This window comes from Sporothrix schenckii (genome assembly GCF_000961545.1).
Source record: "Sporothrix schenckii 1099-18 chromosome Unknown Cont44, whole genome shotgun sequence".
In the NCBI taxonomy this organism is placed as follows: domain Eukaryota; kingdom Fungi; phylum Ascomycota; class Sordariomycetes; order Ophiostomatales; family Ophiostomataceae; genus Sporothrix; species Sporothrix schenckii.
The window spans coordinates 5,556,409-5,583,780 of record NW_015971145.1 but is presented as its reverse complement, the minus strand read 5'-3'; the positions used below and the strand labels follow the sequence as shown (position 1 = coordinate 5,583,780).

The 27,372-nt window shown below is 58.2% G+C and overlaps 12 protein-coding genes across 12 annotated transcripts; 5 read left to right on the top strand and 7 right to left on the bottom strand.

Moving 5' to 3' along the window:
• Window positions 1–930: 930 nt before the first annotated feature.
• On the bottom strand, window positions 931–1,995 carry SPSK_09505 (methylglutaconyl-CoA hydratase; the record flags this gene model as incomplete). Its single annotated transcript, XM_016736077.1, has 1 exon — window positions 931–1,995. One exon carries the CDS (start codon window positions 1,993–1,995, stop codon window positions 931–933), a length of 1,065 nt encoding a protein of 354 aa, XP_016588481.1.
• A 713-nt stretch (window positions 1,996–2,708) lies between these two features.
• SPSK_10855 (ankyrin) lies at window positions 2,709–3,215 on the top strand (the record flags this gene model as incomplete). The annotated part of the gene is made up of 1 exon (XM_016737114.1): window positions 2,709–3,215. The coding sequence occupies one exon, from the start codon at window positions 2,709–2,711 to the stop codon at window positions 3,213–3,215; it is 507 nt and encodes a 168-aa protein (XP_016588480.1).
• A 218-nt stretch (window positions 3,216–3,433) lies between these two features.
• On the bottom strand, window positions 3,434–5,508 carry SPSK_10854 (GMC oxidoreductase-like protein; the record flags this gene model as incomplete). The annotated part of the gene is made up of 2 exons (XM_016737113.1): window positions 3,434–3,469; window positions 3,553–5,508. The coding sequence occupies 2 exons, from the start codon at window positions 5,506–5,508 to the stop codon at window positions 3,434–3,436; spliced, it is 1,992 nt and encodes a 663-aa protein (XP_016588479.1).
• A 673-nt stretch (window positions 5,509–6,181) lies between these two features.
• On the bottom strand, window positions 6,182–8,016 carry SPSK_08905 (F-box and JmjC domain protein; the record flags this gene model as incomplete). The annotated part of the gene is made up of 2 exons (XM_016735491.1): window positions 6,182–7,550; window positions 7,625–8,016. The coding sequence occupies 2 exons, from the start codon at window positions 8,014–8,016 to the stop codon at window positions 6,182–6,184; spliced, it is 1,761 nt and encodes a 586-aa protein (XP_016588478.1).
• Window positions 8,017–9,803: 1,787 nt separating this feature from the next.
• On the top strand, window positions 9,804–11,430 carry SPSK_11008 (translation initiation factor 4A; the record flags this gene model as incomplete). Its single annotated transcript, XM_016737229.1, has 4 exons — window positions 9,804–9,840; window positions 10,189–10,263; window positions 10,350–10,540; window positions 10,603–11,430. 4 exons carry the CDS (start codon window positions 9,804–9,806, stop codon window positions 11,428–11,430), a joined length of 1,131 nt encoding a protein of 376 aa, XP_016588477.1.
• Window positions 11,431–13,089: 1,659 nt separating this feature from the next.
• Window positions 13,090–13,404, top strand: SPSK_11016 (uncharacterized protein; the record flags this gene model as incomplete). The annotated part of the gene is made up of 2 exons (XM_016737236.1): window positions 13,090–13,140; window positions 13,228–13,404. 2 exons carry the CDS (start codon window positions 13,090–13,092, stop codon window positions 13,402–13,404), a joined length of 228 nt encoding a protein of 75 aa, XP_016588476.1.
• A 366-nt stretch (window positions 13,405–13,770) lies between these two features.
• On the top strand, window positions 13,771–14,685 carry SPSK_09640 (THO complex subunit 4; the record flags this gene model as incomplete). The annotated part of the gene is made up of 1 exon (XM_016736212.1): window positions 13,771–14,685. The coding sequence occupies one exon, from the start codon at window positions 13,771–13,773 to the stop codon at window positions 14,683–14,685; it is 915 nt and encodes a 304-aa protein (XP_016588475.1).
• Window positions 14,686–15,065: 380 nt separating this feature from the next.
• On the bottom strand, window positions 15,066–15,820 carry SPSK_09754 (uncharacterized protein; the record flags this gene model as incomplete). The annotated part of the gene is made up of 2 exons (XM_016736324.1): window positions 15,066–15,668; window positions 15,755–15,820. 2 exons carry the CDS (start codon window positions 15,818–15,820, stop codon window positions 15,066–15,068), a joined length of 669 nt encoding a protein of 222 aa, XP_016588474.1.
• Window positions 15,821–17,433: 1,613 nt separating this feature from the next.
• Window positions 17,434–18,507, bottom strand: SPSK_09501 (uncharacterized protein; the record flags this gene model as incomplete). The annotated part of the gene is made up of 1 exon (XM_016736073.1): window positions 17,434–18,507. One exon carries the CDS (start codon window positions 18,505–18,507, stop codon window positions 17,434–17,436), a length of 1,074 nt encoding a protein of 357 aa, XP_016588473.1.
• A 634-nt stretch (window positions 18,508–19,141) lies between these two features.
• On the bottom strand, window positions 19,142–21,137 carry SPSK_08795 (6-phosphogluconate dehydrogenase; the record flags this gene model as incomplete). Its single annotated transcript, XM_016735382.1, has 3 exons — window positions 19,142–19,824; window positions 19,938–21,018; window positions 21,072–21,137. The coding sequence occupies 3 exons, from the start codon at window positions 21,135–21,137 to the stop codon at window positions 19,142–19,144; spliced, it is 1,830 nt and encodes a 609-aa protein (XP_016588472.1).
• A 927-nt stretch (window positions 21,138–22,064) lies between these two features.
• On the top strand, window positions 22,065–25,383 carry SPSK_08403 (valyl-tRNA synthetase; the record flags this gene model as incomplete). Its single annotated transcript, XM_016735001.1, has 2 exons — window positions 22,065–22,074; window positions 22,142–25,383. 2 exons carry the CDS (start codon window positions 22,065–22,067, stop codon window positions 25,381–25,383), a joined length of 3,252 nt encoding a protein of 1,083 aa, XP_016588471.1.
• Window positions 25,384–26,004: 621 nt separating this feature from the next.
• SPSK_09407 (protein bem46) lies at window positions 26,005–27,191 on the bottom strand (the record flags this gene model as incomplete). Its single annotated transcript, XM_016735980.1, has 3 exons — window positions 26,005–26,836; window positions 26,952–26,995; window positions 27,072–27,191. 3 exons carry the CDS (start codon window positions 27,189–27,191, stop codon window positions 26,005–26,007), a joined length of 996 nt encoding a protein of 331 aa, XP_016588470.1.
• Between the last annotated feature and the right edge of the window lie 181 nt (window positions 27,192–27,372).

Sequence of the window (27,372 nt, the reverse complement as noted above, 5' to 3'; positions counted from 1 at the left end):
TAACTAGGGAACGAGCAGAGTCACAACCAACCTGCATGTAACGCAAGATGATGCCTGTATGGCGTGAGATGCAACAGATCAAAACTCGTCCATGAAGACCCCTTTTAATCTTACCTTCCGTCGACAGTGCGTCTACAGCAGCACAGACTATCTTCAGCCCGGATCTGAAGACTATATTCATAGTTGTATTTAGTTGTTCACAAAATCTGAATTCATATTGGTACAATGCGCTGTCCAGGACGCCGTAAGAGGGAAAAGGCATAGTTGAGGAGAGTTGGGGAGAGCTGAGGCAGACAAAACAGCCGCAAAGGGAGACCAGTTGGTGGACAGGGACGAGAAAGAATGGGATGTACGACATACTGGCTGCGGCCATATGTGGTCCGCCGTCTGGACGCTTTAGGACAACCAACCGTTCCGTTGTCCAAGGGGGATTAACAAAGAAACAATAGGGAGGCAGGCCGTGTTTGCCAAATGAAGACTACGGCCAAAACAACAACCGAGGCCTTCGTGCCTGGAGCAATCGAAAGAAAATAAACAGGACAAAAAAGAAACATAAAAGAACAAAAAAAGAACACAGCCGATAGAGAGAGAAGAGAGAAAAAAGTGAAAAGGGTGTATACTACTCGTATGGACTGCAGATTGGCCATTGTCAACTCATAAATGAACACAGCCGTCGACCCAAACCCGTCGTCTCCCTTGCTCCAGGACGTAGAACCAACAGCACCAACAGCTTCGGCTGGCCAGGAGCTGCGTGCTTCCGCCACGTACACCACGACACTCGTCCTCCTGCATGCATTGTAGGCACACAATTTTGTTGTTGTATTTGCGTGTTCAATCGTAATGTTTTCGTCTAAAAACACGTCCGGAAGATGTCCAACCGCCTCGTTACTTTCTTTCGGCTTGCCTTACTGTCCTTTTGTCCTTTTCCGCTCAGCGCCCCTTGAACTCGGGCCGCCGCTTCTCGCCAAAGGCCTTGAGCGCTTCGTTGCGGTCCTCCGTCGCCACCACCCGCTCGTACATCTTGTTCTCCACCGTCTCTGCCGGGAACTGCACCGCCTGCAGCGCCGCCCGGATGGCAATCGGGCCGCCCTCGCAAATCTCCTCGGCCAGCCGCACCGCCTCGCTCAGCGCCGCCCGCCGCGCCGTGTCGAGCAGGTCCAGCTGTGCCTTTTGCTTGTCCTCCTCGGTCTGCTCGGACTGCTCCTTTTCCTCGGCCGGCGGCTCTGGAATCACCTCCACCAGGCGGTCGGCAATGCCCAAAAAATACGCCTCGGGCGCCGACACGCGCCGGCCCGTCAGCACCAGGTCGCGCGCGCGGGCCATGCCAATCAGCATCGGCAGCCTATAGGTGCCGCCCGCGCCGGGGATGATGCCCAGCCGCGTCTCCGGCAGGGCCACCACCGCGTTGGACGTCAGCACGCGCATGTGCGTCGCCAGCGCCAGCTCCAGCCCGCCGCCCAGCGCCAGCGACGACACCGCCGCGATGGTCGGGATCGGCAGCGCCTGCAGCGCCGTCAGCGTGCCGCGCAGGCTGCCCAGAAAGCGCGCCGTGTCCTCGGCCGTAAACGTCTTGCGCTCCTTGAGGTCCGCGCCCGCACAGAAGCAGCTGTCCACCGCGCTGGCGAGCACGAGCGCGCGCGTCGGGCCCAGGCTCTTGGCGTCGATGACGCCCGTCACCTCCCGGCCGGCGTCGTCGTACTGCTGCGCCACGTCGTCGACCTGCTCGCGCAGGGCGGCCAGCAGCGCCTTGGAGATGGCGTTGCGCGCGGCAGGGCGGTTGAGCTCGAGGATGCGGATGTGGCCGGAGCCGGGGGCGGGCAGGTCGGTGACGACGATCAGGGGGTCAGACGAGGTCGAGGAGAACCGGGGCGCCGACCAGAGCAGCGCAGGGGCCGCAGGGGCGGCCAGAGACGTCCGACGAGACGTGCGCAGAGGCGAACGGACGATCGAAGCAGCCCGCGTCAGAGACGCAGCGGCCAGGCGAATGGGGGCCATTGGGGGAGAAGTGTGGGAAACGAAAGACACGAAAAGGGAAGCGTGTCAACGGCCAATCGGTGTTGCGTCGGGATGTGCTGCGTCGTGGTGCCGCAGACAAAGATGAAGCTGAGAGGAGGAGGTTAAAAAGCCCACGAGAAAGCGTCGCACGAAACGCCGAGCTATGGCGGGCGACGGCTGTCTTCGGCTTTCCGTCCGGGGAAGTGGGCCCCTGTAAAATAAGAAAATGGCTGTGCGCAGGTTCGGCAGGCGCTAATGGCTGACGACGGGCGGGAGAGCGACTTCCTAAAACAGTATTAATATGCTGTTGAAAGAAATGCACACGCCGTCGACAGGATTGCTAAATGCAAGAAAGAGTTGCAAAGAGGGTTGGGTTTACAATTAACTTTCGTGTCTTACCATCGGGTCAGCGTATGTGCCTCGCGCATTTTCTTGCCAAAACACCGTTGTACATTTGCTCTGTGTCTGACAACCGCTCCTTCCGTCCATGCGAAAAGCGTTCCTGCCCATTTGCGTCATCGCGCAGCCGCTTACTGACTCGCACCTGCCGTGTCTCGCGTGCCGTCTGCGCTTCTGTCGCGCCTTCCGTATATCAACGTCGTCGTACGACGCTATAAGGAGTCTTTTGTTTTCTTTTTATTTTGTCATCTTCTCTTTTCACATCGTCAACACACTTCTCGTCTTTAAGCACAGACACTTGCCCACGCACCACAATGTCCGACACAAAGCAGCAAACGCAGCATGGGGAGCAGGAGCAAGAACAGCAGCAGCAGCAACAGCAGCACCAACCACAACAACAACAACCACAAGGCCTTCCAGATGAAGCCATTGCACTCGCCTCCCGCCTCTACAACGGCGCCCGTGCCGGCGACCTCGCCCTCTTCCAGCAGGCCCTGCCCGCCGGTCTGCCCGCCAACTTGGCCAACGAAAAGGGCGACAGTCTGCTCATGCTCGCTGCCTACTACGGCCACGCCAATCTCGTGCGTCTGCTGCTCCACCACGGCGCCGACCCGAACCGCCTCAACGACAAGGGCCAGAGCCCGCTGGCCGGCGCCGTCTTCAAGGCCGAGGATGCCGTGATTGAGGCTCTGCTCGAAGGCGGTGCCGACCCCGAGTTCGGCTCGCCCACGCCGCTCGAGACCATTGTCATGTTCCGCCAGGAGGACAAGTGGCGGGCCGCCTTTGAGGCAGCGCCCGGACGCGGACAGGCAGGGAAGTGATGTATATGCCTTGCGCCATTTGCATCTTGCCCCAATCGTCTCTTTTTTACCTAAACTTATTTATTTTTTTGTTTTTCGTTTTACTTCCAATTTATCTAGGTTATGTGAGGAGTTTGGGACCTAGGCGTTCGTTATGTTCTGGGCAGGATGTGTTTTTGTTTCAATTTCTCAAAATCTGTCAACATTTTTTCCTTCTCCCCACCTCATGTCGTATCATTTTACCACAGTTGATGGCCTTTGATGAGATCGGCAGCCTGCAAACAGTTAGCAACAAGGGCTCCAACAAGAACACCATCGAGCACAAGAGCAAAATCCAGACCGACAAATCTCGACTTACCAACTCGGCCACGGCATACACAGTCTGGCAAGTATTGGCGCCCGGCAGCGTTGGGATGATGCTCGCGTCGATGACGCGGAGATTCGGCACGCCGTACACTTTCAGATATTGGTCCACCACGCCACCCAGCGACTGGGGGAGCATCGCACACGTGCCCGCCGGATGGTACTCGGTCGGCGAGACAGTCTCCGACAGATACGTTGCCAGGTCTTCCTCGCTGCTGACATAGTCGCCCGGCGCAATTTCTACGGGGCGGTACTGCGCCAGCGCCGGATTCTCCATGAAATAGCGCCGCGTGTACCGGATCATGTCTGCCATGATCGCCACGTCCAGCGGGTTCGACAGCGCCCGGTAGTCGACGACCGGCTCGCGGTTGTACGGATCGACAGGGTCAATGTTGACGGTGCCACGACTCAGCGGGTGTAGCATCACGAGCACGCCGGACGACGGTCCCCCGGACAGCACATTGTTGTAAAACGCCGTGCGGTTGTTCTTGAGGGCCAGCGCGTACGCGTCCATCTGCTTCTTGTAGCCCTGGGCTACCGTTGCGTGCGTGTTCGGCGGCAAGTAGGCGGCGTGGTCTTGGCTCGACAAGTTGGCTGCCACGTCCGCCCAGCGCTCCGAGATGACGGGGAACGGCAGCCACGCGGCCGCGTTGCCGACGCCGAGCGACTGCGGGCCCGTCCGATTGGCTTTCCATTCGGCGTCCGACCAGGCGCGGAACGTGGCATTGAGAAACAGGTCCGCGGCGGAGGGCTGCACGGACGAGTAGTTGGACAGCGAAAACGACGCCGTCAGCATGGGGTGGTCCTGGAAGTTCTGGCCGACACCCGGCAAGTCGACAATCGTCGTGATGTTGGCGGCATCCAGCAAGGGTTTCGGTCCAATCCCGCTCAGCTGCAGAATCTGCGGACTGTGGATGCCGCCGGCAGCCAAGATGACCTCGCGGCGCGCTTTCACAAACTGCGTAGGCCGTTCCCGTACTGTGGCGTTCCGGCCGGACACAGGTCCTGTGGCCGTCGTCGCGTTGACGATGAACCGCACACCTGTGGCTTTGGCGTCGTTCAGGGGCTGGTCGGGGTTGGTCTCCAGCACGATGTGGTCGACCTTGGTGCGCGTCAGCAGGTGGTAGTTGCTGCGCACCACCGCCCGGTCGTGGTGGCCCGTCCGGGCATACGACCGCGTCACCTTGTGCGGATCCATGAAGGACGGGAACCAGTACACGCCCGGATGGCCCGCGCCGCTGTCCACGGGGAAATCGACGCCCGGCATGCTGCGAAACGCGTCAAACTGCACGGTCGTGCCCGGGAACTGAAACGACGGCCAACCAACATAGACGCTCGACGTGTTGCCCCAGTACGCGGTGTCGTAAGCGATGCCCGCCGCTTTGGCCACGTCGGGCAGTGGCGGCACAAAATTCAGCGCTTTGTGAAAGTAGTTCTGGAGCAGCTCCGCGCTCCACCCTCCTCTGCCGCTGGCATTGCTTCCGTCGAAAAAGGAGCCCCATCGGTCGTAGTCCTCGGCCGCCCCGCGCACCGTCATCATCGCATTGACCGCCGAGCTGCCGCCCACCACTTTTCCGGCCATCACGCCCGTCGAGCGGTTCCTGAGGTTCACCTGCGGCACCGACTGGATGTCGTACAGGAACTGCGCATCCATTCCGCGGAAGCCGCCCTGCACGGTGCTGATCAAGGGCGAGTCGCTGAGAGCGCCGTATTCGATGACGAGCACAGTGGTGTTGGCGTCCTCGGTCAGCCGGTCCGCGACGGTGAGGCCGGCCGTGCCGCCGCCGACAATGACATAGTCGTACTCGGAAGCAATGTCGCGGGCCTGGTTCAGGTGGCGCCAGCGGTTCGGGCGGCCGTTGTGCGGGTAGGCCACTGCGACGGCGGACAGAAATCCGGCGCCAAAGGCGAGAACCTTGCGCAGGGAAGGCGTCAGCGACGATTGTGACATTTCGGCGTTTCGTTTGTTCGTTGTGTCTTGCTTGCACAACACGAGCTGCACGGGGAAGACGAACGATTATTTAATCAAAGAGAAAGGAGAAGAAAAATAGAAAGAAAAAAAAAAAATTCCGCCACTCCGACTGCGAGGCAGCATCCTCATCTTTCAAAGTGAGGAGAACATGGTTTTCATGTTGAGGCTATTTGTTCATGTCACGTTCCTGCATGCTTCTCGTAAATTGGAGCGGGTTGTTCGTCGGGCTGGAAAAAGAGGCAATTTAAAGAGACCATTGGCAACGACACAAAATCATGATCTCGCCGACATAAGGCGGTGGAGGGTATATAGACTGCGGGTTAAAGGACAGGTACCCGTCCGTATAAAATGTTCCGCGTCCTAATCGACACGGGAAGCAATTGCACCTTACATCTCTCGGTATTTATCGGCCTGATCGTGCCAGGCACAAGACTGTGCCACAGCCCATTGGAATAGACGTGGAATTTGACTGCCATCCGACAGACTTACTCGCAAGTCTTTAACCGGCACGTCCAATGTTTTGCCGGGGCTTGTACGTCTCTAAGCACTAAGAAGAACAAATCGTCGACGTCAAATATGAATGTACAGTTTGTTGATGTCTATTTGTCTATGTCGTGTTCTCATTAGTAGGCAAAAGGCTGCGTTCTCACAGTCAGGGAATCTCTTCCTCCAGGTCGTCGTCGGCTCCGCCAAATCCAAACGTAAATCCACCGTCTCCGCTGCCGCTCTCTCCTGTCTTTTGCCGCTTCTCGTCATCGGCATCTCCATCCGCTTGCTTCTTGGTATCGTTGTCGCCGCGCACAACCGACTCCCATGTCCGCTTCTTCCGGGCGTCTCGCCGTGCCATCTCAGCCTGTGCTTCTGCGAGCAGGTCCGGGCACTGCTCTGCCAGCCGCTCCACAAACAATCCGTAGGGGTCGTCCACGCCATCCTCACAACCGCTCCCCGCTGCACCGTGGCCGCCCTGGCCGCCCTGGCCCCGGGCAAATCCAGTCACCTGCTCGGGCCGGTCCCGCAGAAACAGCAGCACTTGGGCCAGGTGGGCCCGCGGCACAAAATTTTGCGTCAGCGCAATGCCTGCCTCGAGGTTGACCACGAGGTGCCACCAGCCGCTCGGCACGTGCAGGATCTCGCCCGCGCGGCAGACACCCTCGATGCAGCCCGGCGTCGCCCGGGCCTCGGCGTGGAACGTCAGCAGCCACTCGGCAATGCTGAGCGGGCTCGTGACCTCGCTCTTGTCGGCCGACACGTAGACGCCGGGTACCGCCGCGCCGGGCGGAAAGAGGATCCAGTACTTGGCGCCGCGCACGACGGCGTTCCAAGCGCTGGTGCCGTTGGGGTCCTTGTGGAACGTGGAGCCGCTGCGCGCGGGCCCCACAATGAGCCAGCGGTGGGCGGGCCGCTGGGGGCCGAGGACCTCGAACAGGTCGCGGCCAAAGCAGGCGGGCTTCCAGTAGGCAGACGCGCTCTTGTCCGTGGCGGTGCTGGCGGCGCCGACAGCTCTGGCGTCGACCGTCAGGTCCATCTTTTCGGCAAACTTCTTGTCAAAGAGGTAGAGCGGGCTCTCGTCGGTGGTCCGCCGCATGTACTGGTCGTACAGCGCGTACGGCCAGTCGACCGACTCGGCCCGGAACGCCGTTGCGGCATAGTCGCGCCGCAGTCCATCGAGCGACCAGCTCCGCAGGACCGGCCACGATTGCACGCAGCGGTCGGCCGCCAGCACAAACGGCGTGTCGCTCCAGGAGGCGGCAAAGTCGTCGTAGGCAAGGTCGTGGAAGCGGCGGATCTGGTTCGCCCGCGGGATGCCGCGGGCAAACTGGGCCGGGTTGGTGTAGCTGCACACAAAGGGGCGGTGCAGCACATCGGAAAAAACACGTCCGCAATCAACAGAGACAGGGGGTGGCGGAGACGACGGTGTTGTGTCCTTGGCGTCAGCCTGCTCTTGTCGGGCGTGCCTCCGTTCTGACAACAGTGACGAGCGCCAGGTGCCATGCCAAGTGGGTGGCGTCCATCCATCGATCCTGTCATAATGTGAGTCCCTGGCTGATCACTCGGTGTATTTATGCAAGGAGAACCCAACGCTCCTGCGACTTACTCCAAGGCGAGGCTTTTCCACAGCTCGTCAAATGTGCAAAAGGCATACAGGAAGCGGCAAGTCGAGCCCAGCGCACGTAGCGAGCTCATGTCTAGGCCCTCAAGCATGTGCATCAGCAGCTCGTCGGGCAATGCCTGAAAGACACCTGCTGCAGTTTTGGCGTCGATGCCGCTGTCCAGGTACTTGTTGCCCAGGGGTTTGATGCCTAGTGGGTGTGGAGGCACAGGGGTATCAATGTCTCCATCTGCGTGCTCTACCAGCCCCAGATCCGGTTCAATGCCCCTTGAGGCGCCTCCGTGGCCATTGTCGTTTTCAAAGGCGTTGGTTTGCAAGCTGTCAAGAGTGGCTGCTGGATCGCCCAGATGGGGCGCCAGGCCGCCAGTGAGGGGCATTGTCTTAACGAATGGGGAAGCAAAGGCGTGCTATGACTCGGAAGCAGCCCGTAATATTATGTGCAGCGCACCGAGGTTGACCTTGACGGTGATTGTCGTTGCCGAGCTCGAAGTCGTTAATGGTCGTGATCGTCTCGAAAAGGCTGCTTTTGCCGTGTAAGGCAAGTGCCGATGATGTCCACCCCACATGTACGTTTTTCTGCCGACTTTTCATAAAAAGGCGGTCAAAGAGACCCGTGTGTAGTCACGTGCAAATACTTGTATTCGCGTACCTGCTTCTAGCGAAACATCCACGGGTTAGAAAAGTGCAATACGACGTCTCCAGTACTTCGTAGAAGGGATTGACGGGATGCGCAGTATGGTTGCAATCTGCAGAAGTGGTTGAATCTAAGCACTACATATCGTACATTAGCATCTGTCAACACTCTGACAACTATGACTCTTCAACTGGGGCACAGTGTGACTCGTTTGGTCAAATATCGTCTGAAAACAGTCATCGTTGAGTGGGCAGTATCCTCGTCCAGCATCCTTCTGCAGCTGCTGCCTGATGAGGACGCATATGTTCCAGATACTCTGGAGAGGATGTACGCATACAGCGTGTCTCGTGGCAAACGCAAACTGTCAATGCCCCGTCCAGCCGGTCTCCTGTCACCCACGCCACACAGGCTTGCCATACTAGACTATAGTAAGGTGACTCTGTTGACTCTGGATTGCGCCTTCCTTGATGCTGCGTCGTGCCCCTGCTGTGCTATGTGCTCTTTCCCGTTCTTCCATATTGCCACTTGGGGCTAGTCTCGCTGTAGAGCCCTGTAATTTGGCGCTCTTACAGGGAAGTTACAGGGCTCTTCCTCAGCTTGGACCATCAGGCTGCAACATATCAGGAGTGGGAGAGTGGGAGGGCCGCCTGCGAGATACTCAGCGGGCCGCTACTGCACACTGCGCAGCGCGCCTCCAGCAGGGAAGTGGACTGTTCCGGTGTTTGTTTGTCCGTTTCGTCGTCGATGTGCGTCTCAAACCGCTCGCTCGGACTGTATTGTTGCTTGTATCTCAGCGATTATAGTGGGTCCTGAGCAGTGAAGAGATGGAGGGGAAAGAGTTTTTTTTTTTTTTCGCCTTGCGCTCTCTTGCGCGCTGTACCGACGCGCAGACATCCGCCCCATTCATCGCTCCTTCTCTCTCCCACGCCCCCTTCCCCCCCACCTAGTCCCTAGCTCCTGCCACTCTTCTGATTGTGCCCCCCTCCTCCTGCCTTCACGTTCTGCGCCCCTCACTCAATCCAGCCAGTCAGGGAAGGAAGCTAGCCAATTTTTTCGCCTGGTTCGTCCCTCCCTCGCCTTCTCTCACAAAAAATTAAATGCTAAAATAAAATTCGGGGCAGGAGCGATATGCCAAAGAAAAAAATTATTTCTATGGAAGCGGTGCCCTCCTGGAAAAAATTCTGCTCCCCGAAAAAAACGTTTCAACATCAATCCAAACACAAACACAAACCACAACCAACCATCACCACCCGCAAAGAAAAACAGGATTCGCTTCCTCTTTTTCTTTCTGAAGTTCTCTCGTCATTCTTTACGAGAGTCTTGTCTGCTTTGAACAGTACCCTTTGTAAAACCACAGCTTCCACCAGGAACCGGTTGGAATCCGCAGGACAGATTCAATCTTCCGTTGGATTCTTTCATTCTTTCACTTCGTCAACCTTCGCTTCTTTTGCAACCAACCGCCCGCCTCCCATTTTCTAGATCACAAGCAGCGCTTGAGATCTAGAATTTTCCGCACCTCCTACCGCGAATATGGCTACCGACAAGGGACTCGAGGATGTTCCCGAGGGTAAGTTTTCATCCTCTGCCCCTCCTCTCTCTTCGCATCCTTCGAACTCTGTTTGTCTGCGCGGATCACAGTCACCTGCCATACCCGTTCTTGCTCTCTTCTCGCCCCTGTTTTGGATGTCCGCCAGTTTGCACTCGGCTCGTACGCAGGATCATCCCGCAGGGGGTTACGCTGCGGCGGCAGTGGAAAAGGGGTGGGGGGGTCAATGGGGCCAGGGAAGGGGGGATGGCCAGATCTGGCGACGAGACAGATGGACTTTGGAAAAGAGAACAGAGACGACATGACCGCGGTAACATAATACCAGAACCTGAAAAACCGGCCGCTAACTTTCCTTTCCCCCCACCATAGGACAGATCGAGTCAAACTACGATGAGACCGTGGACTCGTTCGACGACATGAACCTCAAGGCCGACCTCCTGCGTGGTAAGTTGCATCTTCCACGGAGATAACGATGGACGACCGTAAGAAAGCCAAAGAAAAGCAAAGAAAGGCACTAACCAACGCACCAGGTGTCTATGCCTACGGTTTCGAGCGCCCGTCTGCTATCCAGCAGCGCGCCATCATGCCCGTCATCAAGGGCCACGATGTCATTGCCCAGGCCCAGTCGGGTACCGGCAAGACGGCCACCTTCTCCATCTCGGTTCTGCAGAAGATCGACCCCAACATCAAGCAGTGCCAGGCCCTGATCCTCGCCCCCACCGTGAGCTGGCCCAGCAGATCCAGAAGGTCGTCGTCGCCATTGGCGACTTTATGAGCGTCGAGTGCCACGCCTGCATCGGCGGCACCAGCGTCCGCGACGACATGAAGGCCCTGCAGGACGGCCCCCAGGTCGTCGTCGGCACCCCCGGCCGCGTCCACGACATGATTCAGCGCCGCTTCCTCAAGACCGACGCCATGAAGATGTTCGTCCTCGACGAGGCCGACGAGATGCTGTCTCGCGGCTTCACCGAGCAGATCTACGACATCTTCCAGCTGCTGCCCCAGTCCACCCAGGTCGTGCTGCTGTCCGCCACCATGCCCCAGGACGTCCTGGAGGTCACCACCAAGTTCATGCGCGACCCCGTCCGCATCCTGGTCAAGAAGGACGAGCTGACCCTGGAGGGTATCAAGCAGTTCTACATTGCCGTCGAGAAGGAGGAGTGGAAGCTCGACACCCTCTCGGATCTGTACGAGACCGTCACCATCACCCAGGCCGTCATCTTCTGCAACACCCGCAGAAAGGTCGACTGGCTCACCGACAAGCTGACCGCCCGCGACTTCACCGTCTCGGCCATGCACGGCGACATGGACCAGGCCCAGCGCGACCTGATCATGAAGGAGTTCCGCTCGGGCTCGTCCCGTGTCCTGATTGCCACGGATCTGCTGGCCCGTGGTATCGATGTCCAGCAGGTGTCGCTGGTCATCAACTACGATCTGCCCGCCAACCGTGAGAACTACATCCACCGCATCGGCCGTGGTGGTCGTTTCGGTCGCAAGGGTGTTGCCATCAACTTTGTCACCGCCGAGGACGTCCGCATGATGCGCGAGATCGAGCAGTTCTACAGCACCCAGATTGAGGAGATGCCGATGAACGTGGCCGACCTGATCTAAGGAGACAAAAGAGAAGATCCATTTCATCCCCGGCGTGGAAGAAACGAGATGATCATTCTGTCTTGAGGGAGGAGACAAAAAAACGGGACCCAGCATTTAGAAACAATTGTTTGATTTTCCTTTTTTTTTACTACCTTCATTTTCGATTGTGTCATCGTTTGTCCTCCACCCGTTCCATTTTCCTTGTTATCCCTGACCTCTTTTTCTTTGCTCCTCTGCTTCCTGCTCTGTCTCGTCCTTTTTTTGTCGACAACCGCCAACAACAACCCCAAAAGTCCGTTAATTTTCCAGTACCAAGAAGAAGAAACCAGCACAGCCCGCCAACAGCCACAACAAAGAAGAACACGCAACGAACACAACACGCACAGTGCCACGACGCTCGACGACGAAGACGAACATAAAACTCTGAACACGACGTACGACTTACGACGGCGAACGACGGTGCATGATTTGCTGTGCTTTTATTACTCTTCTTTTGTATGATCGTTGGTGTTTTGTTTTTGCCTTCTTCCTGCCAATCCGCCTCTGTTTTATCGACACTCGTACGCCCCAAAACATTGACTTTGACCAATCTCTCTCGCGGGACGTTGGTTCTTTTTACCACTTTCTCGGTTCCTATTTCCTTTACCAATCGACTGATTTACTGTCTTGTTATTCTATCTTTTGTGCTTCTCCAAGAAATTATTTGTTTTCTTTCTCCTCTGCCGTGTTCTCTGTCTCTGTGCAAGAAAAAGGACCGGTTCGGCTCTTTTTTTGTTTCGTTTCCCTTAAAATTCAATTCAATGCATTTCGTTGTCTTGAGTCTCTTTTCTTTTTTTTTCTCCTCCTTCATCCTCTTTTCTCTCTTCTCTCCTTGTTGCAGACGACAACCCTTTACAACAAACCCGCCCCGTTGCCGAAAATTCGAAAAGCAATGCCTTCCGTCTTCGCTTTTACTCTGCCAGCAAGAAACGACCTGTCCCACGCACAACTCTCCAACCGCTCACGATCCGTTTTTTCTTGTTTGCTAGTATTTTCACCATCCACGGCGTCATTTGGGTCTCGGCATCGGGTTCTGTTTCATAGAAGAAGAAGAATTACAAAAAAGGAAGCTAAAAAATGCAAGAAATGTCCATTATTTTGTGGCCCTACAGAGTGAACGTGAATGTGACTATGAATCACATGTGTACGAGGTGACCATATGGTCGGATGAATAAAAAGAAGAAACTCCTTTGATCGAAGTAGGTCGAACGGCCAGGGATAGAACAGCTCCGTAAAACCAACCCATCGTCTGAAGCTACAGCAGCCTAGGTGGCCAGATCCCACTAAATAAGCCCTGCGGCCCCTGCACGGGTTGCCCCAATTGCACTGCGGTTGTAGCCAATTACAGCCTCCCTAGCTTCTCAGCCCCCATTCCGCAGTCCTGCACAGGGCCTGGCAAGCGCCCCGAAAACGTGATGCTGTCTTGTCTTGCTTCCTCTCCGCAACTTTTCTCTCTTACTTTTCCTTTTCTTGCATCATCAGCAGCCTTTCCACACCAACTTCTGCCGCCACCTCATCGACTGCAGGAACTGCACAGGTGGTCTCTATCCATTCTTATTCATTGTACTTTCTTTCTCACTACCCTCCTCTATCCCAGACAGCCAATTGACCCCTGCCTCGACCTGCCCCAAACAGACAATGACGGCCAACATGGACGTCAGCCTGGACGAGATCCTCGCCGAGCGCAAGGTGAGAGAGGACGACCGACCGCCCTGGCAACGTTTTGCCTCTGTTTACAGTGTACTGTCAACGACCCTGTCTTGCTAACACCACCAGTCGGAGCGCCGTGGCAACCGCAGCCGCAACGATCGCAACGATCGCAACGACAGAAACGGCGGTCGCAGCGGACGGCGTGACCGCGACCGGCGCGACGACTACCCGCGCGATGGAGTCCGAAAGGTAGGCAAGACGGGCGGTGGAATGGCCCAAAGGCACACGGGCAGATGGCCATGACAGAGTGCTGGCTAACCTACCAGGTTGCTACTACTGCCCACAATGTGAACTCAACAACCCTTTCACAGAAACCGCGCCGCTGACCTGGAAACTGCCGACCTTTTGTCCCTCCCTCCCCTCCTCTCCTATAGTCCTACCGCGATGACCCGAGAAAGATTGACGAGTAAGAGCCGCTCTGCACTTTGGTGGACGTTATTGATATGCGTAATGGACAGACAACTAACCCTTGTGTCTTCTTTTGCTCAGCGAATGGGTCCATGACCGTTACGACAACAATGGTAACATACGCCAGCCGGCTATTGCTTTGTCTTGACACCCACCCACGTTGCCGAGCGTCTCCTAACATACATACAGACTCGGAGCACCATGTCAAGGCGTCACGCAGCCGTGCATCGCCAGAGCGGTAGGCCCCCTTCTTCGGATTCTTCTTCTGTTCCGTCTCTTTCTGTTTCACGCCCTTGGTGCGCCCTGTCTAACGAGTCCAGCACCCGTGGCACGCGCGTCCGCGTCGACAACCTCCACTACGACCTGACCAAAGACGACCTCGAGGGCCTCTTTTCCCGCATCGGCCCTGTCGCCGCCGTCGACCTCGTCTACGACCGCGCCGGCCGCTCCGAGGGCACCGCCTACGTCACCTACCTCGAACACGACGACGCCCGCGCGGCCCTCCGCGAGTTCGACGGCGCCAACGCCAAGGGCCAGCCCATTCGACTGTCGATTGTGCCGGCCGGCGGACGGCGCGGCCACAATGGCAACGTGGCCGTTGGGAGCGGCCGGCCACTGGCCGAGCGCATCTCGCGGCCAAGAAAGCGGGGTGGGGATGACGGTGACGACCAAGATGGCCAAGACGACGACGACGAGGACGGCCGCACGAGCCTGGCCGTGGCAGCACGCCGCGGTATTGACCGGTACGTGCCCGGGTCAGGCTCGACGGCCGGGGGCGGTGGTAGTGGCCGGCTGTCGCGGTCGCACAGTCCGCCGCCCCGCCGCCGCGACGGCGGCCGGCGGCCGGGTGAGCGGAGAGGCGGCCGTAACGGTAACGGCCGTTCTGACAACAACAACAACAACAACAACAACAACAACAACAACAACAGCCAGAACGGTGGCGGCGGCGGCGGCAACCGGCGGCCGCGCAAGACACAAGAGGAGCTGGACGCAGAGATGGCCGACTACTTTGTCGAGGGCAGCAACGGCGCCGCCGCCACCACCACCGCTGCACCGGCCGTCGAGGCCGCAGCAGCGGCGCACGACGACGGCGACGATACGGATATGATTCTGTGAGGCGGGCTGCTGGTCGACGGCAGCCAAGGGTGTACAATATTTTTGATATTATTTTTTTGCTTCTATGCTTTACAGAGACGGCGCGTCTTGGGCTCAAGATGGATAGTACGAAAAACATAGTCTCAAAAAAAGGAACATAAATGGTTTATCGTGTCGCGGGAAATAACTTGCCAAAAGAAAAATACCATGTCCCGTGTCCGTCTCTATATTATTGTATGTGCATCGTGTATGCTATCGTGTATGAATCCACCGCGTCCATTCTTCGTTCCGTCGTTCCGTTTTGCGTCGTCCATTATTATTACAGGGTATACAAGTTTCAGCCTCATTCCTACAACACCGACAGCAAAATATCTCCACAAACGCGCGCCTTGATCACCACCTCAATCTCGAGGTTGACCTTGAGCTGCACGGCCAGCTTGGCCCGTGGCGGGGCTGTGCCAGGTGGCAACGGCGGCGGAAGGAGGATCGGGCCGAGGGAGGGCAGTGGCTCCAGGTCGAGGAGCGGTTCCGGCTGCGGTTCTTGCTGCGGTCGGGATTTCAAAGGTGTGGGGGGTGCCGTCGACGTACTGACTTTTGGGAGAGCGGCGGCGCGAATTCGTCGTGTGCGAGTTGTTGACGCCGGCGCCGGCATGGCGAGAGGGAGTGGGAGAGGAACGGATACGCTGGTCGCGTTGTAAGGCATACCGGTAGTGTCGAGTGGCGATTTCGAGTAGGGCCGCAATGGTCTGGTTCGGATCCGTGCCCGGGTTTGGGTCTGAGGCTGTCTCTGCGACGGTATGTGTGTTTGTGCCTGGGACTGAGACTGTGTTTGCGACGATATTTGTGCTTGTGCTTGTGTCTGCGTCTGAGTTCCTGTCGCATATTTCGGTGGTTGGGTCCTCGTTTGTCTTCGGGGTGTATCCCTCGCATGGACCGGTCGCGACGGGTTGGATGGTGTTGACAACGTTCTTGACATCGGCAAAGTGCCCGACGGTGGTGATAAGCTGTCGCTGAGCTCCTCTTTGCCATCGTCGCCATCTCGACGATGATGATCCTCGATGTCAGAGTCGCTCTGTATGCTGCCATTTACAGGGCTCTCGCCCGGCTCTGTGGTGTCGCTAGATATGGCCTCTTCAGCCAGCGTGTTGGATGCCATGCCGGCGAGCAAAGTAGTTTTGATGGCCGGACAGTCGATAGGACCGTTGTTTGCGTTAATCAAGAGGAGACGATGCCAATATATGAGACAAGAACGTCTGGCGAGGTGGGTCCTCGCTTTATACGTCGACAACGACGAGAGTCAGGACGTAGGTCTTCTGGCCCTTTGTCTTCGTTTCCCATCGATCGGTATTGTGCGAGGCTGGCGAGAAATGGACTGCAGGTGCGGCAGAGGTATTAATTCGTTCATGCAAGAGTAAAGTATAAAGAGAGGCAAAAGCCAAAAGTATGGAGAATGCGAAGATGGACGGATGAAAAGGGAAGGGATCAGTGTAGTGGAGCCTAGCCGTCGTTGTCACACCTGTTCCTTCCCAGTACGTATTGTGTTTTGTGTTGCAGTACAGCCGCGTGCCTGCCGTCCAGAAAGTGTCAAAATACAGGTTCGGCAGCTGCTGGTGGTGGCCACCAAACAGGAAGGAACCGGTGATGTAAGGGCGCCAAGCGCCTTTGCAAATCCGGTTTTTTGGCAAGAGGATAAGGCTTGTACGACACGCACGGGTAGCCCGTCTGCCCGTTCCTGCCGTGTTTGCGTCGCGTAGCAAGAAATCGAGGGAAATCGAAGAAATTTTGAATTTCAGATAATATGATAATAAAATGTGATATATGCTATTTTTGGCAGTCTCCCTTCTTTTTTTTTTTTTGGCTCTATCGTTTTCTAAAGAATTGTCACGTTCCACTGGGCATTTTCTTATTTTTTCTTTTTAAAAAAATCGTTAATAAACGTGAAAAAAGAGTACATTTTGTTACAAGTAAATATATTTACTAAATAATAAACGTCACTATTCTCTCTCTTTATTTTTTTTTTTAAAAAAAATACCAAAAAACAAAAAGTACAACGTTTCAGATTTGTTATTTCAATAAATCAAATTCAACTACGTCGTGTCAGCGCCGTCTGCATCACGACATCTGCACAGTTGCCACGACGAGTTAAAGGACGCCATAAACGAAACCAGCCGAACCGAGTCTGTTGTGCATCTCGTGGCAAGTCATACTACCTCAACAGTCTCAAGGTGAACCGACCTGCTGTCATAATTGGCTCGAACTTCGGTCTGGATGCAGCTTCACCGACCGGTTCTGGGGCAAACGAGAGAAGCAAGAACCCGATCTCCAAATCGGGACGACAACAGGATTGTCTACAACCCGTTAACCACCTTATTGTCTAGCCGTTGCACATGCCCACGTCAACGTACATCCCACCACCTCTGAAACATGCAGATGATGTGCATGCCGCTCCCTGGTTTGACGGTATCGCATCCTGTTCATCTCACCTTGGCACATCTCACGGGCGGCGCCTCTTCGGCGTGCCAGAATCGCGATGCACAGCAGTATGGGTGAGTTGACGAGACGGATCGATGCGGCTGAAACCAGAACAGCAGGTTTGCGGACGAGAAGACAGAATGTTCAGATTTGCAAATGCAGGTTCGCTAAAGTAAACCAAGACGAGCGGCAAAGAAGCAGTTACGACGCATAGAAATCAAGAAATCAAAGTTGCCTCCCGACATAACATGATAACTTTCTCATTTCCACGCCCTGGGCCACGCCCTGGGCCGTCGGCTAGTCTTCCCTCTTTTGCTTCTTCTGCCGCTTCGCGTCCAAGCCCTCAGCCATGGCGGACGCCACGTCCTCGGCCGTCCGCCCCCGCTTGCGCTGTCCAATCTTTTCTTGCCCCAGCACGGTGTCCTCTGCCACCGCCTTGAATACGCCCGCGGCGCCCCGGAACAGGTCGGGCGCAAAGCCGGCCTCTTCGGCAAACGTGTCGCTAATCTCTTCCATCTCGCGCACCCACCGGTAGGCCTTGGGCGCCATGCCCGTCAGCGCGCCCTCGGTCTGCTTGACGCGGCCCGGCACCAGCGAGCCCATGGCCCACTGCAGGTCCTCGAGCACGCCGAGCTTGTGCGCCGTGGTAAAGGCCTGGATGGCAATGGCCGAGTAGCCCTTGGACATGGCGGCAAAGCACATTTTGAGGCCGCTGGCGCTGCCAATCGTGTCGGCAATGTGCCGGCTGTTGAGAGCCGCGGCGAGCGTGGGGAAGACGTCGAGGTTGTGCGGGCCGGACGTGGGCATGAGCGGGCGGTACCACTCGAGGGGGGCCGCGGCGTCGGACGAGATGGTCCCGGGAGCGGACGAGTTGGCCTTGTCGGCCCCGTCCGATGCCAATGCCGCTGGCGTCACGACGGGCGGCGTGGCTGCGGCCGGCCGCAGCTGCGGAGGCCCGCCCAGGATGCATCCGTCAACCAGGTGCACGGGCGGTTTGGTCCCTGCGGCGGCAAACAGGCCGGCAATGGTCTTGCACGTCGACGGTGCCACGGCGTTCATATCGGCAAAGTACAGCGGCCGGTCCGCCGGGCGGTTGGCGGCGGGCAGGGCATCAACGATGCGCTGGGCGGTCTCAACAGCGTCGCGCGGCGGCACCACGGAAAAGATAATGTCGCAGTGGGCGGCCAGGGCCGCATCCGACGGCAGCACCTGGACATTGGCGGCCTTGGCACGATCAGCGGTGTCTTGGCTGCGGCCGGCGATGTTGGTTGCAACCGAAAAGCCGTTGGCGATCAGCAGCTTGGCGATGCCCATGCCCATGTCGCCAATGGACAGGATGCCCACCTTGGCGAGCGTCGGTGCAGGAGCCATGGCAGGTAGTGAGAAGGGCGGATGGGGGGAGGATAACGGGAGGGAAAAGGCTGAGTAAAACAAGTGAAGAAAAAGGACAAATGTAAAATAGGGGTCAAAAAGAAGCGAAGGTCAGATCGGAAAGGGCTTTGATATTGTGTGGGAAGGCGCGTTCGGTGTCGTCTAATGGGGCGCAATTCACAAGTTTCCAGGAAGGCGCGATTTGGAGGGGTTTCGGTTATCTCTTCTATGAATGATTCGACAGTTTTCTTACTCGGTTGTTGTTCTTTGTGTGGAAGAAGTCCAGCAGTTTGAATTTTGAATTTTTTCTGACTTTTGTCTTTGTCTTTTGTCTATGTTTCTTGAGATGTCTTGATTGCTGCCAATTTGCTCGTTTGTTTGTAGAGTTAAAAGTGGTCAGTGGTTCAGGCCGTCCTCTGGTGATTTGTGATTTTGCTGGCAGCAAGCTAGGTCGCCAGCGCTCTATAATAGGTACAGAACAAGAGGCTTGGGTCTGAGAGGTTCTAAAAAGCGCAAAGCTGGAACGATGGTGTGCTCATATCGTTTTCTGCGCTCTGTCTGGCCACCATTTTAAGCCACTGCTCGTTCCTTCCCTTCTTTCCCGTCCCGTTCTTTCCTCGCCGGCAATGTAGCACTACCGCGGGTGCATGCTTCCCCAGACATAGGCATTGTGGGCATCGAGTTTGGTGCGGGTCGCGTGCGCGCCACTGCCATTGCCATTGCTGCTATTGCTGCCATTGCCTCCATTTCTCGCGCGCGCAACAGCGGACAAAAAGATGCCGTGGTTGGAGACGGCACCGAAATGATTGTGGATCAATGCGACCTGGTCACTTTGGCTGTCGTCGTCAGACGCCAAAATGGGCGGGCTGCCGTCGTAGCCAGCTTGTGCGCCGAGCGCAATCGACCAGCCGCTGGCATCGGAGCCGGTCTCGGCATTGGCATGATTGAGGGACTGTGCGTTTTCTGGTGCTGCAGCCAACGGCGCCACAAAGAACTGCACATAGGCTCCTGGCATCGCCACGCCATCCACGGCCCCTCCCGCTCTGTCAACCTCGCTCCCACTCTCGTTCTTGCTCACGTCCGGCCCCATGTGCGTCTCGTTTTTGAACGAGCGGATGAAGCTGAGCATGGCTTCGTCGTCCATTTCGTCGTCACGACGCTCCTCGCCGAGGATTTTGGGCGCCTGCTGTGGCAACGACGCATCGCTACCGATGCTGCTCGCTGCAACGGACGAGAGACTGGCTGCCGCGGGATGGCTCATCTGGGGATCGAGTGAGAGCAGGCCTTGCTTCAGGCCCCAGCCGCCTCCACCGCTCACTGGCGATTTATATTAGCACAGCACAGAAATAGGGACGGGTGCAATAGCAAAGGACAACGTAGCAACTGCGAAACGAGACCGAAAAGCAAAAACACGTGCGAAGGGCACTCACAAATTCTGTGCAGACGACAGCCTGCAGCCAACAACTCTGTAAAGTGTGCGGATGCCTGCGCCGCCGCCTGCTGCTCGGCTGCCGGGGTGTGGTCTGCATCGCCGGCCAGGGCGTCCAATGGCGACTCTTGCTGTGCCTGCAGCCTCGCCCTGAGCTGCTCGTACACGGGCACAGCCGGTGCCGGGATCACGAGGCCCCAGACCGCCAGTGCCCCGTCTTGTAGCGCGGGGGTTGCCCTGCGCCGAGCGGCCAGCAGCGCCGGAATGGCTGCCTCGAGCTCGCGCGCTGCTGGAATGGGCTTGGCGCTGTCCCGGTCAAACACCTGCCGCACAATGTTGCCCAGCCCGGACGCGATCTGGAGCGGCTCGGAAAGGGCAAATAGGGGCGCAGACACGCATGTCGTATCCTGTGTCGATGGTGACGATGATGACGATATTGAGGATGAGGATGAGGATGACGGCGGTGCAACAATCAGCTGGTGGTCACGCGCCTCGAGCGTCTGGCGTTGGAAGCCACCCTGTTCGAGAGTCTGCCACCGGCTCGCCAGCAGCGTCGACCGCCGGCCGTTCTGGAAAATGGTGTTGCTGAGAGGAAGCGTCACCCGCAGCGACGCGTCGCCGTCCGCCTGCGCGCCCGCCAACGGCGGTACTTGGACGGTCACCGCCGCCTCCCGGTCGAGATCGCTGCCAATGGACCCGCGGCTGCGCCGGAGCGCTGCCTTGCTGTCGTCACCGCGCCACATGTCCGGCAGAAGCGCGTCCGTGTTGCCATAGGCAATGGACAGGCCCGAAACGGGCGGCCGTTCGTCTCGTCCTCCACGGACGCACGCTGTGGTCTGTGGCGCCGCCAGGGCGGCCACAACGGCGCACAAGACACTCGTCTCCGTGCCGCCACTGCTCCTCGGCTGACTCAATGGCAGCTGCTGGAGCAGAGCGGCCAAAAACGCCTCGTCGTCGAGCCAAGTCGCAAAATCGGGCGATGCCAGTATAACAGCCGCATTGTCAGGACTGCCTGGTGATGCTGCCTGGCTCTGTGCTGCCAGTGCCTCCTTTCGTGACCGGATGGTGTCAAGGACAGTTTGCTGGTGTCTGTTAGATGTTGCAGGTCGCACACCACGTCACGCAAGAGACTCACTTTGGACTCACTTTGGATGTGGACGGCGAAGCCGCGACGGTGAACTGGCCGCTCTGCCGCGCGCATGTTGACGAAAACCATCGCATACACCGTGGCGCGGCACACGGCGCAGCGACAGCCGCTGCCAACCGAGGACGCAAGGCTGAGAGAGTCATCACAAGGCGATTGTAAATCTTGAGATTGGGTCACGGCATGAAAGTTGTTTTGACGAGAGGGAGGTGTAGGATTTTGGGAACAGAAAAATAGTGACAAAATGTAGAGTCATGGCATAACACCGTCTGGCTCCGTTGTCTCCGTCCTTGTTTTCTCCGTCTTTCACAGCACGAGCGCCCTGAAGCTATTCAGAGTTTTCTGACGGGCCAATTACGTCGTAATACAGTTTGCAGATTAGTATGAAGTATCTTCTTACACGAGCTTACACCAACGGCCTGTCAGGGAGCTCTTTCCTCCGGCGGACTATGATGCAGCTGGGGCGAGGCGAGGCAGGTGCCCGCACATGCAGGCCCTGGCACTTTCCGTTTGTAGCAGCCCTGGCATTGGCCAATGAGCCACTCATTCCTGCTGGCTGCCATTGGCCATCGCGCTTCACCGCCTAGCCCATAGCGCCTGCCGCAAACTGTTTTTGCTCTTTCCCCGCTGCCCCTCATGCTGCACGCTGCAGCAACTGCTCCAGAACCGTCGCAAAGCACCCGCAAACGGCAGGAGCAACCCAGAGCCTACCAAAATTAGCGTGACTCACGAAAAGTGTGACTGGCCCTCGAAAAAACATCCGCACAAAACAAACGGATATATCTAGACGAGGCTGAACGACCAAAGGCCCCTTGTTGCTCCGCGCTTTCTTATCCACCCCCGGCCGATTGCCTTTCCACGCATTACCCCCCCATACGAACTCGTTCCGAGGACGCCAAAACGTCGTCCTTTCGCTTCTTCCGCGCGCTCTTGCTGCGCCCGTCACCCGCAACAAACCGGACCATCTTCCGTGCACGTGCAACTATGGCGACCAGTACGTTCACGGCCCGTGCTCTCCTTCCCCCATTGCGTGTCGTATTGCTGACGATTGTGCTCTGCAGACCCCTCGGCTGAGGCTCCGCCGGCCCAGGGCGATGCTGCTGCGGCGGCCGCCCCGAAAGTGAAATCCGACAAGGAGGCCGAGCGCGACCGCAAAAAGGCCGAGAAGCTCGCCAAGTTCCAGCAGAAGCAGGCGGCCCAGAAGGCTGCCGCTGCTGCAAATACGGCCAGCGCCGGCCCTGCTGCCGCCGCGGCCGCCGGCGAGAAGAAGGCCAAGGCCAAGGCGCCCAAGGCGGCGGCTGCCGAGGAGACCCTTGCGCCCTACACCAACGACACGCCCGCGGGCGAGAAGAAGCGTCTGCGCAGCTTCGACGACCCCTACTACAAGTCGTACAACCCCGTGGCCGTCGAGAGCGCCTGGTACGAGTACTGGGAGAAGGCGGGCTTCTTCGAGCCCCAGTTTGGCGACGACGGCCAGGAGAGCCCCAACGGCCGCTTCGTCATCTCCCACCCACCGCCCAACGTCACCGGCTCGCTGCACATGGGCCACGCCCTCGGCGACTCGCTGCAGGACATCATGATCCGCTACTACCGCATGAAGGGCAAGACCACCCTGTGGCTGCCCGGCTGCGACCACGCCGGCATTGCCACGCAGAGCGTCGTCGAGACCATGCTGTACCGCCGCGAGGGCAAGACCCGCCACGACCTCGGCCGCGACGCCTTCATCAAGACCGTCTGGGACTGGAAGACGCAGTACCACGCCAACATCAACAACGCCCTGCGCAAGATGGGCGGCTCCTTTGACTGGAGCCGCGAGGCCTTCACCATGGACGAGAACCTGAGCGCCGCCGTCCAGGAGACGTTTGTGCGCCTGCACGAGGAGGGCACCATCTTCCGCGCCAACCGCCTCGTCAACTGGGACTCCAAGCTCAACACCGCGCTGTCCAACCTCGAGGTCAACAACAAGGAGCTGACCGGCCGCACCCTGCTCGACGTGCCCGGCTACGCCAAGAAGGTCGAGTTCGGCGTCATTGTCTACTTCAAGTACCAGATTGCCGGCTCCGACGAGACCATTGAGGTCGCCACCACGCGTCTCGAGACCATGCTCGGCGACACCGGCATCGCCGTCCACCCCCAGGACGAGCGCTACAAGCACCTCGTCGGCAAGCGCGTCGTCCACCCCTTCATCCCGGACCGCGTCATGACCATTGTGGCCGACGACTACGTCGACCGCGAGTTCGGGTCCGGCGCCGTCAAGATCACGCCCGCGCACGACGCCAACGATTTTGCCATTGGCGAGCGCCACAAGCTCGAGTTCATCAACATCCTGACCGACGACGGCCTGATCAACGAGAACGGCGGGCCCTACGCCGGCCAGAAGCGCTTCGACGTGCGCTACGCCGTGGCCGAGGACCTCAAGAAGCTGGGCCTCTACGTCGACAAGAAGGACAACCCCATGGTCGTGCCCCTGTCGGAGCGCAGCAAGGACGTCGTGGAGCCGCGGCTCAAGCCGCAGTGGTGGATGCGCATGGGCGAGATGGCCCAGATGGCCGTCCAGGCCCTCGACGACAAGCAGTTCAAGATCAAGCCCGAGTCCGCCGACCGCAGCTTCCGCCACTGGATGGCCAACATCACCGACTGGTGCATCTCGCGCCAGCTGTGGTGGGGCCACCAGTGCCCCGTCTACCTGGCCCACATCGAGGGCGAGGAGGAGAGCGACGCCGGCGACAACACGCGCTGGTTTGCGGCCAAGACCGAGGCGGAGGCCCGGGCCAAGGCCACCAAGGCCTTCCCCGGCAAGACCATCCGCCTCGTGCGCGACGAGGACGTGCTCGACACCTGGTTCTCGTCCGGCCTGTGGCCCTTCTCCACGCTGGGCTGGCCCAAGGCGACGCCCGACTTTGAGAAGCTGTTCCCCACGTCCATGCTCGAGACCGGCTGGGACATTCTCTTCTTCTGGATTGCCCGCATGGTCATGCTGAGCCTCAAGCTGACGGGCAAGGTGCCCTTCTACGAGGTGTACTGCCACCCGCTGGTGCGCGACTCCGACGGCCGCAAGATGTCCAAGAGCCTGGGCAACGTCATCAGCCCGCTCGACGTCATCTCGGGCATCAGCCTCGAGGCGCTCAACGAGTCGCTGCTCAAGGGCAACCTGGACCCGCAGGAGGTGCAAAAGGCCATCAAGTACCAAAAGACCGCCTTCCCCGCGGGCATTCCCGAGTGCGGCGCCGACGGCCTGCGCATGTGCCTGGCCAACTACGTCACGGGCTCCGGCGACATCAACTTTGACATCAAGGTCATGCACGCGTACCGCCGCTTCTGCAACAAGATCTGGAACGCCTCCAAGTTTGTGCTCGGCAATATCGCGGCCCACAGCACCGGCGCGGCCAGCTTCCAGCCGCGCGCGACGCGCACGCTCGGCGGCGACGAGTCGCTGGCCGAGCTGTGGATCCTGGCCAAGATGAACAAGGCCGCCAAGGAGATTGGCCACGCCGTCGAGGAGCGCGAGTTCAAGAACGCGTCCAACGCCCTCTACAACTTTTGGTACGCGGAGCTCTGCGACGTCTTCATCGAGAACTCCAAGACCATCATCGCCGAGGGCACGCCCGCCCAGCGCGAGTCGGCCCTGCAGACGCTCTACAGCGCGCTCGAGACGGCCCTGCTGCTGAGCCACCCCTTTTTGCCCTTTATCACCGAGGAGCTGTGGCAGCGCCTGCCGCGCCGCCCGCAGGACGCGACGCCCTCCATTGTCGTGGCGCCGTACCCGGAACACGACACCCGGTTGGACAACCCCGCCGCCGAGGCCGCCTACCAGCTCGTGCTCGACGCCTCGCGCGGCATCCGCTCGCTCGTCGTCGAGTACCCGCTGCCCAAGGACGCCGCCGTCGACGTCTTTGTCCAGACCACCAACGACGACGCCCACGCCACCGCCACCCAGGAGGTGCCCGCCATCCGCTCGCTGCTCGGCAAAGCCGGCGGCAGCGCCCGCATCACCGTGCTGACACCCGGTGCGCCGCGCCCGGTGGGCTGCGTCGCGGTCCAGGTGTCCGGCGCGGCCTCGGTCTTCTTGCACGTCAAGGGCCACGTGGACCTCGACGCGGAGATCAAGAAGGCGCAGACGAAGCTCAGCAAGGCGTCGGCGAACGCGGCCAAGACGCGCAAGCTGGTGGGCGATGCGACGTACAAGGAAAAGGTGGCGGCGGCGACGCAGGAGGCCGACCAGCAGAGACTGGCGGAGCAGGAGAGCGAGGTGCAGCAGCTGGAGCAGACCGTGCAGCAGTTTGAGGCCCTGAAGCTGGAGTAAACCCGGGGGGGGGGGATTACGAAGTTTTTTTTACAAGAAAAAAGACCAAAAAAGAATGGCGAGTGAAAATCCAATCGGTAGAACCAAAATGGAGGAACGCATGTACGCACCACTATATAGGAATAGTTATTTTGGTATTTTGAATGTTTAGACACGCCACGGAGAAGAATCGTATACGAAACGAAAAGAAGGAAGAAAAGACGAACGGTTCCAAGTGTGAATTTATGTGAAATACCGCAATACCGTGTATGCTATGACCTGTGTAGTGTATTCATCGATCCTATCCAAAACGAGCAAGCAACGCAAAGAAAGTCGGATTGGCCAGCCTAGTGACAAAAGCAAAACGCAAAGAAAAACGAGTTACACGAATTGCACAAACTACCCAATAGAGAGTGCGCCTCGAAAATCGTATGTACAAAGAAATAAAAAAGGCGAACGAGAGGTGAAGATTGACACGCTGTGGAATGTGTCTAAACGAGTGACGTGAAGGACAAGATGGCAGATCAAGAAGACAAAGGAGAAGAAAAGAAAAGAAGAACAAAATAGGAAACTTCTTTCCTGCACGCGCAGCGGAGGGGGGTATCAAGGTCTGCAGGGCGAGGATGGAACCCCGTCCTATAACTATAACAAAGGCTTTTCAGTCGGGCCCTCGTCGGTGGCCGAGGCGATAAAGTCGGCAATGGCCTCAAAGTAGCCCTCCTCGAGCACGCTCGAGTTGTGGTCGCCCAGCGGCAGCGGCTTCCAGATCTTGTTGGGCGCCTGCGACAAGTCGTACAGCTGGCGCATGTGGCTGGGCGGCACGATCTCGTCCTTGAGGCCACTCAGGAACAGAATGGGTACTTTTGTGATGGTCGGAATGACGGAATCGCTCGGCCAGACTTGGTGGCACAGCAGCGTCAGGTAGCGGGCAGGCGGTAGGATCTGGGGGATCAGCTTACGCATGCTGAGAAACGTGTTTTCGAGAATGAGCCCGACGACGTCGCCCTGTTGCTGGTTGTCGGCAACGAGGCGGATGGAGACGGCGCCGCCGAGGCTCTGGCCGTAAACAATAAACTTGTGGGTGCTGGTCTCGGCGCGGTTGCGCAGGTAGTCGAGCGCAGTCTGGGCGTCGACGCTCAGGCCGGACTCGCCCGCCTCGCCCGTGGAGCTGCCGTAGCCGCGGTACTCGAGCATGAAGATGTTGCAGCCGACGAGATGGCGCAGCATGCGGGCAATGGGCAGGCGGTGGCCAATGTTGCCCGCGTTGCCGTGGAACATGATGACGGTGGTGCGGGCATGGCGGCTGTTTCGTGCCTCGGCCGGGCCGCGGGGACCGCGAATGTAGAAGGCGGCGAGCTTCTCGCCGTCGTCGGTGGGAATGACCAGCTCCTCAAAGTCGGTGAGGCCAAACTGCTTGGGGCTCGGGATGTCGTTGCGTGCGTTGGCGGGGACGTGCGACGGGTAGATGAGGGCTCTGGAGGGCGAAGAGTGCCTGTTAGCACATCTGCAACAATGGGGGATGATGTCCATACGCCCCGAAGAGTTCAATGGTTCGATAGGGTTTGAACCAGGCGCAGTGTAGAACTCACTTTTGCTTAAAGTAGAGGAGGGATGTGAGGACAGCAGCGACGCCCTACGCGACAGGTCAGTTCTCTGTACTGTGCGGCGGAGTTTCAGCACATTCGCCCGGCATGGCATGGCAGACGTACAGTCGATGCAATGGCCGGCAGGCGCATGTAGGAAGCGGCCGACCCAAGCAGCGAGACAGTCTGCTCGAGAAAGGTGGCCGTCACAGCACCTCCACCCGAGCCGGAGGGAGGCGAGCTCATCGTCGTAGAGGACGTGGTGATGGACGAGGCCGACGAGGCGGGTTGCGTTTGGGGCACGTCGAGGCTGTTTGTAGTGCGGATGTTGAGAAGACTGCTGTTTTTGTTTTTGTTCTTGTTCTTGCTGTCGTTGGTGTCGCTGTCGGAATCGAGTCCTTTGGACGTTGATCGAAAATCGAGGCTC